Source organism: Hirundo rustica, chromosome 3 (assembly GCF_015227805.2).
Source record: "Hirundo rustica isolate bHirRus1 chromosome 3, bHirRus1.pri.v3, whole genome shotgun sequence".
Taxonomy (NCBI): domain Eukaryota; kingdom Metazoa; phylum Chordata; class Aves; order Passeriformes; family Hirundinidae; genus Hirundo; species Hirundo rustica.
In genome coordinates, this window is record NC_053452.1 from 35,260,393 (window position 1) to 35,277,651 (window position 17,259).

Consider the following 17,259-nt stretch of genomic DNA (forward strand, 5'->3'; position numbering starts at 1 on the left):
GCGGCGGTCACCGGGGCGAGCGGCGGGACCGGGGAGCCGCCGGCGGCCCGCCAGGAGCGCGCGGCGCGCCAGCGGCAGCGCCATGGCCGCGGCTCCCGCTGCGGCTTCCGCTTCTCTCCCTCCTCCTCCTTCTCCTCCTCCTCTGTCTTCTTCTTCCTCCTCCTCCTCCTCCTCTCCCTCCTCTCCGCCCGGTCCCGGCCGCCTCCGTGAGGCCGCGGGAAGGAGCCGGACGCGCGTCACGCGTGTGCGCGGCAGCTCTTCCGGCGGGCGGCGATGGCGGCAGCGCTCTGGGACTTCGGCGTGGGGGACCGCAGGAAGGCGAGCGGCGAGGAGGAGGGCGACGACGACGGCGATGAAGAAGCGGAAGGCGGAGATGCGGGAGAATTCACGCTGGACGAGGTGCTGCGCCTCGGCGGCACCAAGGTACGGGAGCGGGCGGGAGGGAGCGAGAGCACGTGGAGGCCGGGACACCGCATCCCGGGATGGGCCCTTGCGGGGCGCGACGTGTGCGGGATCCCACACAGATATTGGGAATACCGTCTTTGCTCAGGGGGTGGTGAGGCACTGGGAAGAGAAGTTGCCCAGAGAACTTGCGGATGCCCCTATCCCTGGAGCTTCCCGAGGCCGGGCTGCATGGGACTCTGAGCAACCTGGTCTAGGGGGGTTGGAACTAGATGGTCTTTAAGGTCCGTCCCAACCCAAACCATTCAGGGATTCTGTGGGGAACCCTTGGGAGTCTTGTCAAACCTTGCACCAGATCTGCCCGTGACAGCTGTGCCCTGTCTCTGCAGCAAGATTACCTCATGCTGTGTGCCGTGGACGAGGAGGGCGAGATGGTGGACGGCGGCAAGAAGGACACGATCGATGACCTGAAGGAAGGGGAGCTGGAGGCGTTCGTCAGCTCCCTGGGGCTCAACAAGTATGCAAAGAGTTGCCTGGTGGTGGAGGGGGATGAGGATGATGGTGACAGCAAGGAGAAAGGGAAGTCTCCAAAGAAAGAGAAGAGCAAGAAGGAAACAAATCGTCCTTCACTAGAGGGGAAAAAAGAAAAAAAAGGAAAGGAAAAGGCAAGCAGTGTGAAAGACAGCAAAAAAAAGCAGGCTGGCGGTGATCGGGGCCAACAGCCTTCGGCAAAGAAAGAAAGGCTGGAAGGAGATTTTGAATTTCATGCTAGGCAGACAATCCTGATCAAACCGGGGGGCAAGTGGTATGATCTAGAATACACCAACGAATTCTCTCCAGAGCCACAGAATCAGACACTTTTGTCCAAGTACAAAGCCTTGGCCCAAAAGCTGTATGAACACGAGACAGACCTGTTCAAGAATAAGACAGACTATCAGAAGGGGGCCTCTTCGGCGTGGATTAAAACTGTTGTGTCCTCGGGAACCTTGGCTGACAGGATGGCAGCGATGACCCTTCTCATCCAGGACAGTGCTGTCCACAGTCTCCAGTTTGTTGAGAACTTGATAAACCTCATAAAGAAAAAGGGCAGCAGGCAGCAGAGCCTTATGGCTTTAGATACTTTCAAGGAGCTTCTCATTACAGATATCTTACCAGACAATCGGAAATTGCGGCCTTTCTCGCAGCGACCGCTTAACAGCATAGTGCAGATGTCGAGTGGCAACAAGGATTCGAGAGACAAGCGGTTGATACTTTGGTACTTTGAGCATCACCTGAAGCTGCAGATAGCAGAGTTTGTGCAGGCCTTGGAAACACTGAGCCACGATTGTCTGACAGCCACGAAATCCCGAGCGCTGGCAGTTTCCCACGAGCTGCTCTGTAACAAGCCCGAGCAGGAGAAAGCCCTGCTGGTTTTGCTGGTGAATAAGCTGGGTGACCCTCAGAACAAGATCGCCACCAAAGCCTCTTATCTTTTAGAGACCTTGCTTCACAAGCATCCAAATATGAAGGGAGTAGTGTGCAGTGAGGTGGAGAGGCTTTTATACCGCACAAACATCAACGTGAAAACTCAATATTATGCTATCTGCTTTCTAAATCAGATAGTCCTCAGTCATGAAGAAAGTGCATTGGCTAACAAGCTGATAACTTTGTACTTATGCTTTTTCCGGAACTGTATTAAGAAAAAAGATGTTGAATCCAAAATGCTCAGTGCTCTTCTTTGCGGGGTAAACAGAGCTTACCCTTACGCTGAGACGGGTGATGAGAAAGTGAAGGAGCAAATGAACACCTTGTTCAAAGTTCTGCATCTTGTGAACTTCAATACCAGTGTCCAGGCCCTGATGCTGCTGTTTCAAGTGATGGACTCTCAGCAGACGGTATCGGACAGGTACTATGCAGCGCTGTACAAGTAAGTGGCAGGTTTGCATTTTTATATAGATTTAATTTTAAGAGGTAGTCACCATTAATTTAAAGCTGTAGAAACACTTACTTTGCTTTTAAGGTCTTGCTAGTTTTGTGTTTCGTTGGCTAAAGTTTCTGATGTTTTGTAGGAGCCGGAAGAAAATGCATGTGATTTCTTTGATTTAACATGAGGATAAAAACAAAAAATAGTGATAGGTCCTGAGAAAACGTGCATTTCATTCTTTGCCACTCTTCTGGTGGCTTGCTTTACTACCAGATGTTTTTTAAAACTAATTGGTAACTATTTCTTCTGAAATCAGTTTTATAGGTACTAGCCTGTAGAATAATTAGGCCCGTAAATAGCCTAAAATCTTGTTTCCTTTTTTCCTCCCTTATTTTGAAGAGGAGGAATATTATCTTAATTTTTTTAAATGATTTAATTTGTGTAGCTGGAAAGCCTTGTTTTATAAAAATACTGCTTTTTTTCTTGTCCCAGCTGGTTGTTTAGACTCCGTGTAGGATCCTTACAGGTTTCTGTTTAGCTCACCAAGGGAAAGTTACTGATTTTTTAAAAAAGGCATTCAGGTTCCTCATGAATGTGCAGTGTATTTTAGGGCCTTAACTGTTCTTGGCAGCCCAGAAAAAAATGGGAAAATAAATGAACTTGCCACTACCAATGTTTGATCTGACTGTGAAGTGTGCTGATTTTTAACCATTTGCTTTCTGTATTTTTGAAGATATGAACAAATCAGGTTAGTTTCTTAACCATGGCCATCTCAAATTTTAAAACTTTTCAGTTGAACTCAGTTTCTTTTTATTTTATTGCAATATTTTGTTTACCGAGGCAGGGTTGGTTTTTTTTTTTTTTAACCTTCAATGTCTCATATATATCCAGAAATATTACACAGCTCTTGACAGTTCAGGATTCATCTTAATGGTTTTGAGTACTGAGGAGCAAACTGTCACTAGTTTTTTAGATGCACTCTGAAAAATATAGATAATTTATATAGATAGATATAGATAGATAGATATAGATTCTATAGATATAGATATAGATATATCTAGATATATATATATTCTATATAATTTATAATTTATTGTAATAATAAAATATATTCTATATATATCTAGATATAGATATAGATAGATATAGATTCTATAGATTTCTATAGATAATTTAGATAGACAATAACTGTTAATAGCAGTTGTTCTCCTGTGTGCATTGTGACAATCAACAGAATTTCTCCTGTGTATCCTACAGGAAGCTTCTAGATCCTGCTTTAGCAATGTGCTCAAAGCCATCCATGTTTCTAAACCTTGTCTATAAGTCTCTGAAGGTGGATGTTGTGTTGCGGCGTGTGAAGGCCTTTGTGAAGAGGCTACTTCAAGTCACCTGTGGGCAAATGCCACCCTTCATTTGTGGAACCCTGTACCTTCTGTCTGAGCTCCTGAAAGTGAAACCAGAGTTAAGGGTCCAGTTACAGGATCACGTGGTATGACATTATTTCTTTGTCTCATTGCTTTTTCAATAAGAGCTGTTTTCATAAGTACCTTTGCTAAGATGCTCCTTGAGATGGGGAGGGACCATTATAGTTGTGTGTTCTAAGCAGTAAACTTAAATTTTAAGTGCTATATCAAGGACACAAGTCTGCATTTCTTAAAAGTCAACCATCATTGGTTTAGATTTTTATAAGTAGCTCAAGAACTTTATGTGGGTTTTTGTAAAAAATCAGTAAATCTGAAAAGGAAAAGATTTGCTTATGTTTTTTATTTTTTAGGAGTCAGATGATGAAGAATGCTTTAAGGATCAAGAAGAGGCTGAAGAGGATGAGGAAAAATTTGTGGATGCTGACCAAGAAGTAGAAGATGAAAAGAGAAGTACAACGGAAAGTTCTGCAAAAACAAACAATTCAAATTCATCAGCCTCGTGGGTGCATCATCTGAATATGGGAGGTAAATCAGCAAGAAAATATGTAATTTAGCAGCTAAGAGTCCGTAACAGTGACATATTGGTCAAGAGTTGTAAGATTAAGTAATTTAAATGTTATTTTAGTTTTTAAATTGAAGTTTAGTAAAAGCAACCAGTCAGAGCAATTTATCTGTGACCTCGGCAGTGATGAAAAGACTCTGTGACCAGTGTATTTCACTTGATGCAGTTTGTAATAAAAACATTATTTGTGCCTTAGCTGTTAACAGGCTTGGAATTCTTTGCTTCCATGCTCAAACACCTTCTGAGCAGTGTAGCCAAGGTTAGGATGTGTAGCTGCTCTCTGGCTTGTGAAGCCTGCGAGAACAGTTTGTCCATCTTTGAACTTGTGCCCAGTTTCACTCCTCCCTGCAGGCTTCTGGAACAGGCCAGGGCTTTTCAGGGCCTTCCTTGGAAGCAGGTAGGAGCTCAGCCTGTGCTCCTGTTCATGCACTGTGAAGGGCAGCTGAATACAGCCTTTTCCTGCTGCCAGATGATCCCCTGGCCTGTCCAGCTGGGAGTGATGGGCAGCATTACTGTTGTGGGGAAATGAGAATAATACTCTTGTGAAGTTGCCTGAGAAAATTTGTTTTGCTCCCCATCACCCCTCAGGCAGGAAGAGTGGAGCTTCCTATGATCCTATGCACCGAAGTCCTTTATACTGTGGTGCTGAGAGTACAAGCCTTTGGGAACTGAAGAAGGTAGGATTTCCTTGCACTGCTGTTGATGTGTTTGTTAAGTGTGGCCCTTGTATGAAGAGAGGAAAAGGAACTTGGTTATTCTTGAAGTAGCTACACGAGTAGCAAGAGAAAGGTTAAAGCTAACATGTTGTTCAGCTTTAAGCTTGTATATGTTCCATAAAATACTGATACTCTTGAGTAGGGAATAGGAATTTTTTAAGTGGAGATTTGGACAGTAATAATATTGGATCTTAGCTTTGATCATTAAAGCTTTTTAGTGTTGACTTAAGTAAAATCGTAGATGAAAACATATTTAATGCAAATAAAAGATTATAACTTGAAGTTCTTCAGTTGTTCAAGTGCTTCATCAGCCTTTCACTACTATGTGTATGTCTGTTACTTGGTAACTCACAGAGTGGTCTTACAGCATATTTTTTGATTAGAAATAAATGAACGGCTCATGTTTTTCAGCTTTCGGAACATTTTCATCCGTCTGTGGCCCTGTTTGCAAAAACAATTCTAAAAGTAAGTGCTCTTGCTAGCTTGTTGCTTTGAAGTTTGATATTTTATGTTAGGTGTCTTTTGCCATTTGAAACAAATACATTATAAAATGTCCTTGCACTTTGTGGGTAACTAGCAGCTCTGCAGAACTCTATCATACTCTCAAATGCCAAGTTTTTCATGGAATTAGAATGTTATATGCAAAGGAGACTGCTCACAAAAAATTGAATTTTGTAGAAATGTAGTTATTACATGATTCTTAAAGCTTTATTAGATTTTTTTGTATCTTTATTTAATTTTTTTTAAATATGGGGAACCCTACTACAGGAACAATTTTTTTAAAAAATACTCTTGTGGTACCATGCCAAAACCACTCAAACTTTCACAAATATGTATTTAAAATATTTGTTTTTAATTTGAATATATGGTATTGAAATGATGTTGAGTATTAACTGCTGTTAGCACAGTACATTGCAAGGCAGTTTACCACTGAAACAAAGCAAAGGAGGTGTGGCTTAGTTAAGAAAATAGTGAAAGAAGAACCTGGTTATGTGGTATAGTATCCCCAAGTCTTTATCTTTTTATAGTATGTTTTAATGTTGTTCCTGAACTGATTGAGTCCTCTGTGTTTAGAGGGTGTCTTTCTAAAATGAAGACCCTAATGATTTTTGGCTTTTTCCTTCTTTCAGGGAAATCACATTCAGTACTCCGGTGACCCTTTGCAGGATTTCACGTTAATGAGATTCTTGGATCGCTTTGTGTACAGAAATCCCAAACTCAGCAAAGGCAAAGGTAGGCACTTCTCTGTACCATGTGATCTTGGTCATAGGTGCTGTCCAAATTCTCATTCTCTCAGATTGGTCTTGTCAAGTCTTCGGGGTGCGTGTGGCGGAACAGAGGAGTGGGATCAGTCTTCAGGGCTGTGAGAGAGATGTCTGCAACCTGGACCCAGCTGAGAGTCACATCCTGCTGCCCCTCACACCCACGGTGCAGACCTGCTCACTTTGCAGGAATAACCAAGGGACAGAGAGATTTAAACACTATGGAATGGTTGCGGCTAAAAGGGACCTCTGAAGTCATGGGCTCGAGCAGACTTTCCAGATGACTTCTCAATGTCTCCAAGAGTGGAGGCTCCTCTGCCTCTCTGTGCAACCTGTGCCAGCACACAGTTGCCCTCACAGTGAAAAAGTGTTTCCAGGTGTTCAGGTGGAGTGTCCTTCATCAACTTAGTGACCCATCACTTGATTCTCTCCAGTATGCCCATGCCTGCCTTACACTGGAGAGCCCAGACCTGGGCATGGGGCTCCAAGTGTGGTCTAACAAGTGCCAGGAAAACCATCAGCCTTCTTTGCTGCCGGCACACAGCACTGGCTCACGGTCAGCTGGGTGTCCAGCAGGACTAGCAGGGTGTTCTTAGCCAAGCTGCTTTCCAGCTGGGCAGCCCCCAGTATATACTGGTACCTGGGGTGGTTTCTCCTTCAGTGCAGGCCTTCCCTTCCTCTTGTTAAACTGCAGGAGGTTTCTGTCAGCCCATTTCTCCAGCCTCTTGAGGTCATTATGGATGGCAGCACAGCCCACTGGTCTGTCAGCTGCTCCTAACAGTTCTGTGTCAATAGTCATAAAATAAAAATTCCTCTCTGATTTATATTCTGATACAGAAAACACCAGCAGTGTGGTAATGCAGCCGAAGAAGAGGCAGTTCATGAAGGATATGCAGAATCTTGCAGGTAAGTCAGCCCCTTAAGTCAGTTAAGATTATGATGACTAAAAAGTCCTTGGCTGGTTGATGTAGGTGTGTCTTCTGCACTGCCTATGCTGTTTGTCTTAGCAATAAAAGAAAGTGCCATCCATCAGGAGTGCAGTGGTCATACCTGATGTTCAGGATCAGACCTCTTCTTGCAAGGATGTATGGAATATTCACAGATGGAACTTCGAATCTGTTGAATTATTTGAAGAAAAAATGATGCAGAGAAAGTCAGTTATTCTATAGCCATTTTATTGTATTTATTATGATTGAAAAATGGCTTAAAATACCAGAAAAATGGATCTATATAATTATTTAAATCACATTAAGTTGTTTCATTAAATGATATGGATTACTCCATACAGTGCCACAGCTGCAGCTGTTGTTAGGATGAGTGTAAGGTATCTTTGGCACTGTTATTTTGCTAAAAGTCTTGCGTCCAGAAATAAGCTGCCTTTTGTCCAGTCCCACTGTTTCCAACAATCAAGAGTAGGATTTGGTATAAGAACCAGCAGTTAAAAAACCAGAACAAACTATAAGTAAAACATGCTGCTTGAGGACAGAAGAGGTAAGAGTCTCTGTAGCATTCCCAGGGATGTGCTTTTCCACCACCTTTGGGTCTGTTGTGTTGCAAAGAGGTTTTAGTTATGCAGATCAGTAAGTACTGATGTATTTTAATGGCTGGTTTGATGGCTGGTAAAGCTTACAATAGAAATTTTGGCCTATACACGTTGTCACATTCTTAGTTTATTCTGAGTTGAAGGAGCAGACTGAGGATTTTGGACAGAATTTGGGGAATTTAAGTGTTACAAATGGAACATGATACACAGTATGGATATATTAATATGGCTACAAAAGTCTGCAGTTGTCGCATGTAGCTGATCTCTGCTGAGGCATAGGGAGCTGAGATTGCAAATCCTCTGGTACCTTCTGCTGTTCATTTGTAGAGTCCTTCTGTGAGTGTGCTGATCTGGTTTCAGAAACTTGGACCCATGTCACTTAGAAATTATTGCAATCTCTGCCAACTGAGATAATCTGTAGCCTTTCTTCTTTTGATTTACTTCTGAGGAGGAGGGAAGGGGAGTGTGAGAGGGTAAAAAGGTCCTCCACAGGGAACCTGGTCATTACCCTAGTTGATCTGCTGTTGCAGTGTCAGCCTCAGTTCCTCAGAAATGGAGGCAGCTTGAGGTTTGATCCCTTCCTCAGTGGGCTCAGCTGGTGTGTGGTCCTGCTCTGCAGCTCCTGACAAGCATTTCTGCTACCAGGGAATGCTGGGTGGAAGTAATTACAGTGTTTTAGTGCATGGCAGCAAGTTCATCTTACTCCCTGCTTTCTTTCCCGTTACTGTTTTAAATATTCCTGCTGTAGGTGATTGCATCCCCCTTGCCTTGCATTTCGACTTGGGGTAAAATAAGTTCCTTTTTTGTTTTTGCAGTCAACAGCAAGGAATTCCGGGCCAAAGATGAAAGCAAAATCCCAGTGGATGAAGTGTTCTTTCACAGGTAATGAAATACTTGTGAATGTTCATTTTTAGTGTTGTTTTTTAAATGCAATGCCATTAAAACCAACTGCATTTTGTAAGTATTCTCTGGTATTTCAAGTATTTGCAAATTTTGCTTAATTTGAGTGACTTAAGATGATAGTGCTTTTCTGGGACATAATTTTAACATTTGCTAATAGTGCTTAGGGAAGAATATCACCTGTGAACAAAGGCAATTTGGGCTTGTAGTTTAAGTAAATTAAGTAAGCTGACATAATAGAGAAGCCTTAAGTGATGGGTAATGAATGAATGTCTTGTGGGTTGTAATTCTTATGCATTAGAGGGGTATATAATGAAAGCTGGACTACAGCTTATGTTATTAGCATCAAAGCTTATTAGAATGAAACAAAGCAAAAGAAAGTCAGAGGAGCTACTTTACAGAGCATTTAGTTTTTTATTACTTAGAATTCTTGCTGTTTCTTTGAATTTCCTTTGAGATTATGATATAAAAATGCAGTTGTAGTACTAAAATTGAAGTGATATGCATTTGGCAAAAAATTGTTTTTATTAGATCAAAATACTGATTACCTGTGTCTCCTTAGGAAATTATTATTTGAATTAACTTCATTTATTATAAATTAATTGATACTATAATATTGAGGGATATATTAGTAATAAAACAGAGGAAATAGATGTATTTGAAATCATCACTTACAGTTTTCAACTGGCAACATACATGGGAAACAATTTGCAGGTTTTTTATTAAAGAAGTCATAAAGATCATATCCTGTAATTTTTTGTCTGAGAGCAATATATTATTTCAGATTTTATTCGAAGTTCGATAAGAAGAGAGAGAAACAAAAGCGTCTGGATGATGAAGAAAGTGTGGAAGATGTGGATGATGATGAATTTGAAAGAGCATTGGGTAAGACTCTGTTCTTCCTTGCAATAACTATCCCAGTATTCCCAGATTTTTCAAATTACTAATTTATCATTTTTATAGTTCATATTGTGTAAAAGAACCAGATAGGTGAATATGGGAGTGGGAGAAAACTTTCAGTTGCTTTCCAGTCGCTCTTTGTGCTACTGCAGACAGCAGTTCCGGCTCTGCTGTGTGAGCCAGCTCGTAAAAGAGGCCTTGCTCCCACCACTGCAGTGGTCAGCTTGTTTGAGTGGCTGGAACTTGTCTGATTTTGAACTTAAACTTAGGAGTGGCAGTTCCTGCCCTTTTGTTCTTTTCCTAATGTAGTCTGAGTAACCTTTTGTAACAGCATGTAACATTTGCCTCTATCTTTGCTTTACTGCTTGGCCTTTTTCAGTCTTGCTTACAGTTTCTCTGATTGTTTCTAACGTCTTCTGTGAGGTTATTAGTTCAGTAAGGTCATTGGCAAACTTCTGCAGTAGCCTTAGCTCTTCCTGTGGCGCGTATTTTGCTTTGGAATTAGTGTGTGATTTGTTCCAGAATTTAAATTTGTTAGTTTACCAGAAAATGTCCATTATTTTATTATTTCAAATTTTACTTATATGTATTTAAAAACCCCCTTCAGTTAACTCTCTGTAACTGTTTTGTACAGTGTTTTGAGAGTATTCTACATTATTTTATCAGGGTTCTTAGTCACTCAATTAATGTTGTCTTAGATATGACAAGAATCTGTAACTAATTGCTTTTGTCCTTTATTGTTAGTATCTCTAATGAGAATTTGCTTCATAAATTCAGAAGCTTAAAATAATGACCCTATATCTGAAAATTTGATATTTTGCAGCGCTAGAATTAGAGAATAGCTTGGATTGGAAGGGACCTTAAAGACCATCTCACTCCATTCCTCCTGCCATGGGCAGGGACACCTTCCACAAGACCAGGTTGCTCAGAGCTCCATCCAACCTGACCTTGAACACTTTCAGGGATGGGGCATCCACAGCTTCTCTGGACAACTGGTTCTAGTGCCTTGCTACCCTCAGAGTAAAGAATTTTTCCCTAATATCTAATCTAAACTCTCTTTCAGTTTGAAGCCATTCCCCCTTGTCCTGTCACTACGTGCCCTTGGAAAAAGTCCCTATCCAACTCTACCATAGCATCCTTTACGTACTGGAAGGCTGCAGTAAGGTCGCCCTGAAGCCTCCTCTTCTCCAGGCTGAACAACTTCAGTGCTAGGAGAGGTGCTCCTGCTCTCTGTTCATCTTTGTGGCCCTCCTCTGGACTTGCTCCAACAGGTCCATGTACTACTGGATGCAATGACTTGCATATTTCTTTGTAATAATAACATTTTTCTTTCTCCTTAGATACTTTTGAGGCTGCTGATAATGCCGTTGTTGGCCAGGATGACCTTGATTTTGCTGGGTAAGAATTCAGATTAGCTCTTACTCCTCTTATCTTAAAATCTCCCTAGAGTTTTACTCTTGAAACTAGGTAAACCTTTTTCAGAGTGACTCAGAATATCACCTTGCAAAAAAGGCAGTATCAGATTTACACTGAGTAAGGCAGGTTTTCTGCATGTCCCACAATATAAGTTCACGATGACCTTGGGATGCTTGTAGTCCTTAAATGAGACCTGTACTACTGGATTATCTTACTTAATTATTTTATACAATGGAGTTACCCAGTAAGCAGTGTAAAGTCTTGGTTTTCATTGTGTCAGGTTTCTATTTGAGAATTAACCAAGTACAAAAGGAAGGAGAATGGGGCATAATGGCACTGCTGCCATAAGGACTGGTTGTAACTGGACCTAATACAGTAAGTTTTGTGAGATCCACAGTCACGGAGCTCAGTTCTCCTGAAGTCAGCATTTTCATTAATCATAGCATCATTTAGGTGGGAAAGGACCTTTAGGTTCATAAATGATTAAGTAAGTAGCTCCTGTTTTACTCAAAGTATCTATAATGCAGCATCTGAATTTGCGCAGAGACTTTTTCCCTTGAGGCGACAGCAGAATTAAAGTCTAAACTCCTAGTGAAACCTGAAACATTTTTGTGATCTTGACTAGTGTTTAATAGAGCAGTTTGTGTGTTTTACAGAAAAGACATTCTGAAAAGGAGCAAAGACACAGAGGAGATAAAATACTCAAGCTGTCATTTCTGCTAATTTCAGAATAGGATTCTCTCCAGAACTTCTTGAAATGGTTGACTTTTATAATACAACTGCCTATACTAATGTTGAAAACGTACCTGAGTGATAATAAACGCACCTGAGTGATAATTTTGGTCGCACCCTGCATTTGCAGTAGTTTCAATTATGTTGAACTTTCCTAACATAGTGTTTGCCAGTAGATAGGTGTCATCTAGATGCAAACAGTATTTTTCCAGATGAAGTGCTAAGCTTGCTACATCATCTTTTAGTAATATAAAGAAAAATCCCAAAGGCGGCAAGAAAGGCCAGGGTGCTGACTGGGAGGATTCTGATGATGAAGATGACTTCAGCGATCTGGATGATGAGGAAGTCTCCTTAGGAAGTATGGAGGAAGACTTTGAAGAGGATATGGATGAAGAGGGAGGTGTATTTATGGATGTGTCTGAAGATGAAAACGACCTAGGTAAAGTGCCATTTGTTACCGAAAAACAAGAAGAAAAAGCTTTAAGAATAAGTTATCTAATATGTAACTACATATGCAAATTCCAGTTTAGTTATCTAACTGGGAAGTCTGGCTTTTAAGCAAAGAAGTGACAAGTCCTTCTCTGTACAATGAAGTCTTAAGAGAAGCATTTCCTGGCACAAAGGCAAGAGTGGGAATTTGGCATCTGGGTATAAAAAGTTCCAAATGAGACGTTTCTTTTGTTTTGAAAATTGGCATAACAACAGTAGCTTTATATGCAAATACCTGGCTTCAGTAGGCAGAAATATTAAAAGAGCTTAAGGAGAAAAAAAGCAAACTTGGGTAATGGATAATTTTTGTATTTCTTTAGGCATAGTTAATGCTGATGTGTTTTTTTAGATGACGTAACTTGTATTGAAATGGCCGTCTCACAAGTAACAGCTTACTCTTGTAATACAGCTATGCACTCAAGTGTTCATTACCAGTGTAGTAGTAATTGATTCTTGTGCCTGCATGGTTTTATTTTTTCACCTGAAAATCACAGTTTACACAGAATACAGTGCATGTGGCTGGAAAAGCAGAGATTAATGGAGCATTTCAATGAGTAACTAAAGGTCACAGGAAGATGACTCAGGGTAGAGGAGGTAAACTGTTCATACAGTTGTTAACACAACCTTTCACAAGATTATTTCACCAAATTTATCACAGAGACACTTGAGGTTTACTTAATGCCTGCTTTTAGCTTTTGTATTTTATGTATCATAGTATCATTCCCTTCTGGTGCTGTGGAAAAAACATAAAGAACAGCACACCACAGACCAATTTTTAATTGTTCAGCTTGAGGAAACACTAGATTTGCTTGTGTGTACTGCCTTTTAAAGACTTTGAATGTTATAACAAATACGCCTAAAAAGGAATTCTAGTCTCTGCTGCACTTTAAATACATGTACATGGTGTAAAGTTGCAGACTGATGTGTTGGTTTTTTTTTCTATCAGACTCAAACAATGACAAGCAACTGAAATCTGTCAGTAAAAAGGGCAAGAAAAAGAAAGATTTTGCAGGATCACTGGAAGGTAAGAAAACACTGACACGAAAGCTTAATACAAATAAAATAGTCTAAAAACCTTTGGAATAAAGGGATTTACTCTAGTAGATTATCACATTTTGGACTGAGGTTCAGATTTGAATAAACCATAAATGAAAAGGAGGTTGTCCCCCACCCAGCATAATTCAGAGTAACAATCTGCTGTTGAAGTGATGAGAGTTGAACGAGGAATTTTGAAGAAGGATGGAGTTGTACTGGTGGTTTGTGCATCTGTTACACCTGATGCACAGATTTATGCTATTTAATTCTTGGTTGGAAACCTTTTCCCTTTTGTTTTAGAGATTTCCAACATAGATGATTCAGATTATCTCATTAAGAAAAGTTCTAAAAAATTAAAACATGATAAAACTTTATTTTAGTGTCTTTGGGAACTTGAAGTTGTGTGTCATAATACTACTCTTTGTTTGAAGGATCCAGCCGAGGAAAGAAGAGAAAACTCCAAGATGCTGGCATCCTGGCATCTGCAGAAGAGGTGAGTTTGATCAGTGCTGAACAAAAAGTAATCAAGTATTTTACCTGTTGCTTTGTAACGGAATACTAAAATTTCTCTCTTTAAAGTTTGGCTATCTGCTGGATGAAAACGCTGGGTCCAAGTTCGACAATATCGGAATGAACGCCATGGCCAACAGAGATAACGCGAGTAAGTACACGCTGCAAGTAGCAGGCAGTTGTAATGCTGAAATTCACTTCTTTCCCTTCAGGTTCTGTACGTGAAAAGATGAACCACCTTCCCCTGGAATACAGGGTCAGAAACCACACAGCAGGGACAGGAGCTCAGCATCTGTAGCTCATCATGTAAGATGGGACAGTTTTCTCTGGTGACGAGAGATGCCCAGTGCTAAGTAGTAACTGGGAGTCTAAGAGTGAGTAAGGCTTCAGAAAAGAGGGAGAGGCTGTTGTTGGCCCTTTCACACTGGCACAGGCACAGGCAGAATGCTCTGTCAAGCATTTGTGTGAATTCTGCTCAGGTAAAGTGTCCTTGATTCCTTGGGAAGAGAAGGCATACATTATTGCTTTCTTTACCAACCTATTGGATTGTCTCCATGCAGTATCAGTGAAGCAGAAAGTAGTTTTCCCAAAATAATCCTAATGAATTACACGTATATATGCTGGTTGTCTTGCTGGTCTAACTTGAAAAATGTTAGGAGCACCCAAGCACTACTCCTAACACGAATGTGTTTAGCATTAGTAAAATACAAAGCAACGTCTAAAACTTGGAGACTGTAGGGTTTGTTTTGTGAAATGAAAACCCCACAGCTTTCTCAACAAAAAAAAGGCGGTTTGCACTTTATTAACTTTTTAAAATACAGTAGTCAAGTTTTAACTTTTACATGATTCATCTGTATGCCACATTATGGTCAGAGGTATCGTACCCATCGGCTCTATTTCTCACCTTTCCTCCTACAGATGTCAAACAGATCCAGTGGGAAATAGAGCGTGACAAGTGGCTTCACAACAGGGATGTGAAAAGCATCATCAAAAAGAAGAAACAGTTCAGGCACAGAGGGCTGAAAAACAGCAAGTACAAAGGCAAGAAATCAAGACGATGAACCGGACATCTTGATGTGGACATTTTAAAAATAATTATTCTTAAACAGTTTTTTATTTAATCACACGTCTTTCTTACTTCAGTTCTTGCTGCTTAACCATGTCATCTGGTCATTCTCCCTTATGCCATGAATTCCAGACCACTCATTGGATTTGTAATAAACTGAAAAACAGGAAAATGCATGTCAGGTCTAAGTTAGAATACCTGATGAGCAGCCCCTTTGTGGCTAGTTTTATTCAGCGTATAACCCTCCAGCTGTGAGGTCTATCCGACAGTCTGACACTCCAGCTGTGCCTTAGCAATAAACACTTCTGCAGTGTCTCCTGGGGAAAGTTTTAAGCCATCCTAAGATTGGTTTTATATATTAAGATGCAACAGAAGCTTCAGCCATCTTTCTGAAGCCAATGACTACAAACCCACCTTCCAGAATTGATGGAAACCTCTTCTGCATTGTGTATCTGAAATCTGACAAGAAAGACAAATCACAGTTACTTTCCCAGCATATATTAAGATGAATAATTAAATGCACTATTTTTCTAACTAGATATGTTTTATCAAAATTTGTTTGAGCTCTTTAGTTACAGCCACCATTAAATAATGTGATAGGAATTTATTTTTTAAAAATAATTTGAGACTGTATTCAGGTTGCCGAATCACCACAGCGTTTTCTGAGCTTCCTCACAATTGTGATAAGCAAGTCCAAGCTACAGATTCACAGGAAGCTGCATGCCTCTCATAGACTGACATGCAGATAAAATCAGGGAACACTGCTTTGTTTCCTTGTGCAGATTTCTATGTTCACTGAATCGTTCTGTGGGCTGCTCTGACAACCCGGTAGAAAATCACAACAGGTTTATGCTATTTTAATTATTTACAGGAGCTCACAAAAGGATGTTACCCATTCCAGTACTAACACGAAGAAAACAACAGAAGCCTCACTCTGAGTTCACTGAGCTGTTAGATAAGCTCACTACACCTTACAGAACTGCAACTGAAGAAAATAAGAAAATACATGTAAGAATTAGGAACTACAACTGAAAAAGAGAAAAACCCCAAAAATGAACACCCAGCACCAAGTTAAAACAACAGGCTGAAAAGATCTATTCTTCATGTTTTTGTTACATGTATTTTCTAATAAAAATGCAAAGATGGCTGAAATTTAACAGCCCAACCTGGATCCTGGAAAACAAATGTGAACTGGTATGCAGATGAAGCTCAGCTTGTACTTGGCATGAAGACCACACCGCTGCTGAAATGGGTGGATTCCTGCCCTCGCAGCCAAAGCAGCAGCTGCCTTTTGGCTCGCCCTGCAGGCAGCAGGACGGACGTGGGTTCTGCAGAGACGCACATCTGTCGAACCAGTGCTGAGCTGCAGAGACGCACATCTGTCGAACCAGTGCTGAGCCCTGCACGCAAAGTAAGGCCGCTGCCCTGCAGAGCAAACCTTGTAGTAACCAAACGGGTGCTTTGCTTATTCTTTCTGTGTTACCAGGGCACGGAGTCGTAAGTCTAAGAGACCTGAGGGACTGAAGCTGAGTAATTCAGGAGACGACGCTGGCCACCTCCTGCGAGCCGGGTCTGTCCTCAGCCTGGGAAATGTCAAATCGCAGAGGCTGCCAGACCCAGACAGCCGGGGCATCCCTTCAAGGGCTCAACGCCAGATATCTGAAACAGGACTGACCAATTCCTGCCTCATTTGCGGACAACCTCTCTCCCTTTAAAATCCTTATCTGGCGCGGTGCTGTTACTATAAAAACCGCGCAGGATTTCTCTTTGTTCCTGGTGTGGTGGCGTGCTGCCTCCCGAAGGATTGCTCGCGGGTTCGGGTTTGTGAAACTACAACAGCAGCTTGCTCTTCAGAGGTGAATCCTAGGGGCTCCGCCCAACAAGCCACCCTTATCCTGCCTGCACTCACCCAAGCCGAACTCCTGACCGCGCACGGCAGGATTTCCTAAGGAAACCCGGGCGGTGCGCGGTGCTCCGCGGGCACCGCCGGCGGCCCCCGCGCGGAGGAGCCCCCCCTGCCCGGCCCCCGTCCCCGTCCCCGGGGCGCGGCCCCCGCCCGTCCCGCCGCACCTTGGCTGCGGTCCATGGCGCGGTAGAGCAGGAGGGCGCCGAGCAGCCCCGCCGCCTCCAGCAGCAGCAGCCCACGGACGACTCGCCGCGCCATGGCCGGGGCTCGGCGCCTTCCGCCGCCCGCAGCGCTGCGCAGGCGCCGCCGCTCCTCGGCCTCGCCGCCCCGTCATGGCCGCGGCCGCGCCCGTTGGATACTGCGGGCAGTGTAAAAATCTCGGGAAAGGGTCGGCTTTGTTGTATGTCCGGCCTAATCAACGAGAAAAGTGATTAATCCGTGAAGTAGATAGCGGGGAACAGGCGAGCGCTAAGTGATGGTCGGCTGTTAGAAA

General features: G+C 42.2%; 1 protein-coding gene and 1 long non-coding RNA gene across 2 annotated transcripts; one reads left to right on the forward strand and one right to left on the reverse strand.

Annotated features, from left to right (window-relative positions):
• Positions 1-252: 252 nt before the first annotated feature.
• On the forward strand, positions 253-15,397 carry CEBPZ (CCAAT enhancer binding protein zeta). The gene is made up of 16 exons (XM_040059314.2): positions 253-423; positions 792-2,308; positions 3,563-3,794; positions 4,080-4,254; positions 4,880-4,968; positions 5,419-5,472; positions 6,138-6,240; positions 7,107-7,175; positions 8,628-8,694; positions 9,497-9,597; positions 10,953-11,010; positions 12,006-12,199; positions 13,196-13,273; positions 13,716-13,777; positions 13,864-13,945; positions 14,713-15,397. The coding sequence occupies exons 1-16, from the start codon at positions 274-276 to the stop codon at positions 14,853-14,855; spliced, it is 3,174 nt and encodes a 1,057-aa protein (XP_039915248.1). The 5' UTR covers positions 253-273; the 3' UTR covers positions 14,856-15,397.
• Positions 14,564-17,064, reverse strand: LOC120750510 (uncharacterized). The gene is made up of 4 exons (XR_005700023.1): positions 16,931-17,064; positions 15,275-15,319; positions 14,933-15,016; positions 14,564-14,813 (listed from the first exon to the last, which is right to left on the reverse strand). It is a non-coding gene; the product is annotated as an uncharacterized LOC120750510 (long non-coding RNA).
• Positions 17,065-17,259: the final 195 nt, after the last annotated feature.

Excerpts from the sequence above, each read along its gene's own strand:
- CEBPZ (XM_040059314.2), top strand. The coding sequence starts at position 274 with ATGGCGGCAGCGCTCTGGGACTTCGGCGTGGGGGACCGCAGGAAGGCG. Across the intron at positions 4,969-5,418 it reads GCCTTTGGGAACTGAAGAAG|CTTTCGGAACATTTTCATCC; the intron begins GTAGGATTTCCT and ends CATGTTTTTCAG. Across the intron at positions 8,695-9,496 it reads GATGAAGTGTTCTTTCACAG|ATTTTATTCGAAGTTCGATA; the intron begins GTAATGAAATAC and ends ATATTATTTCAG.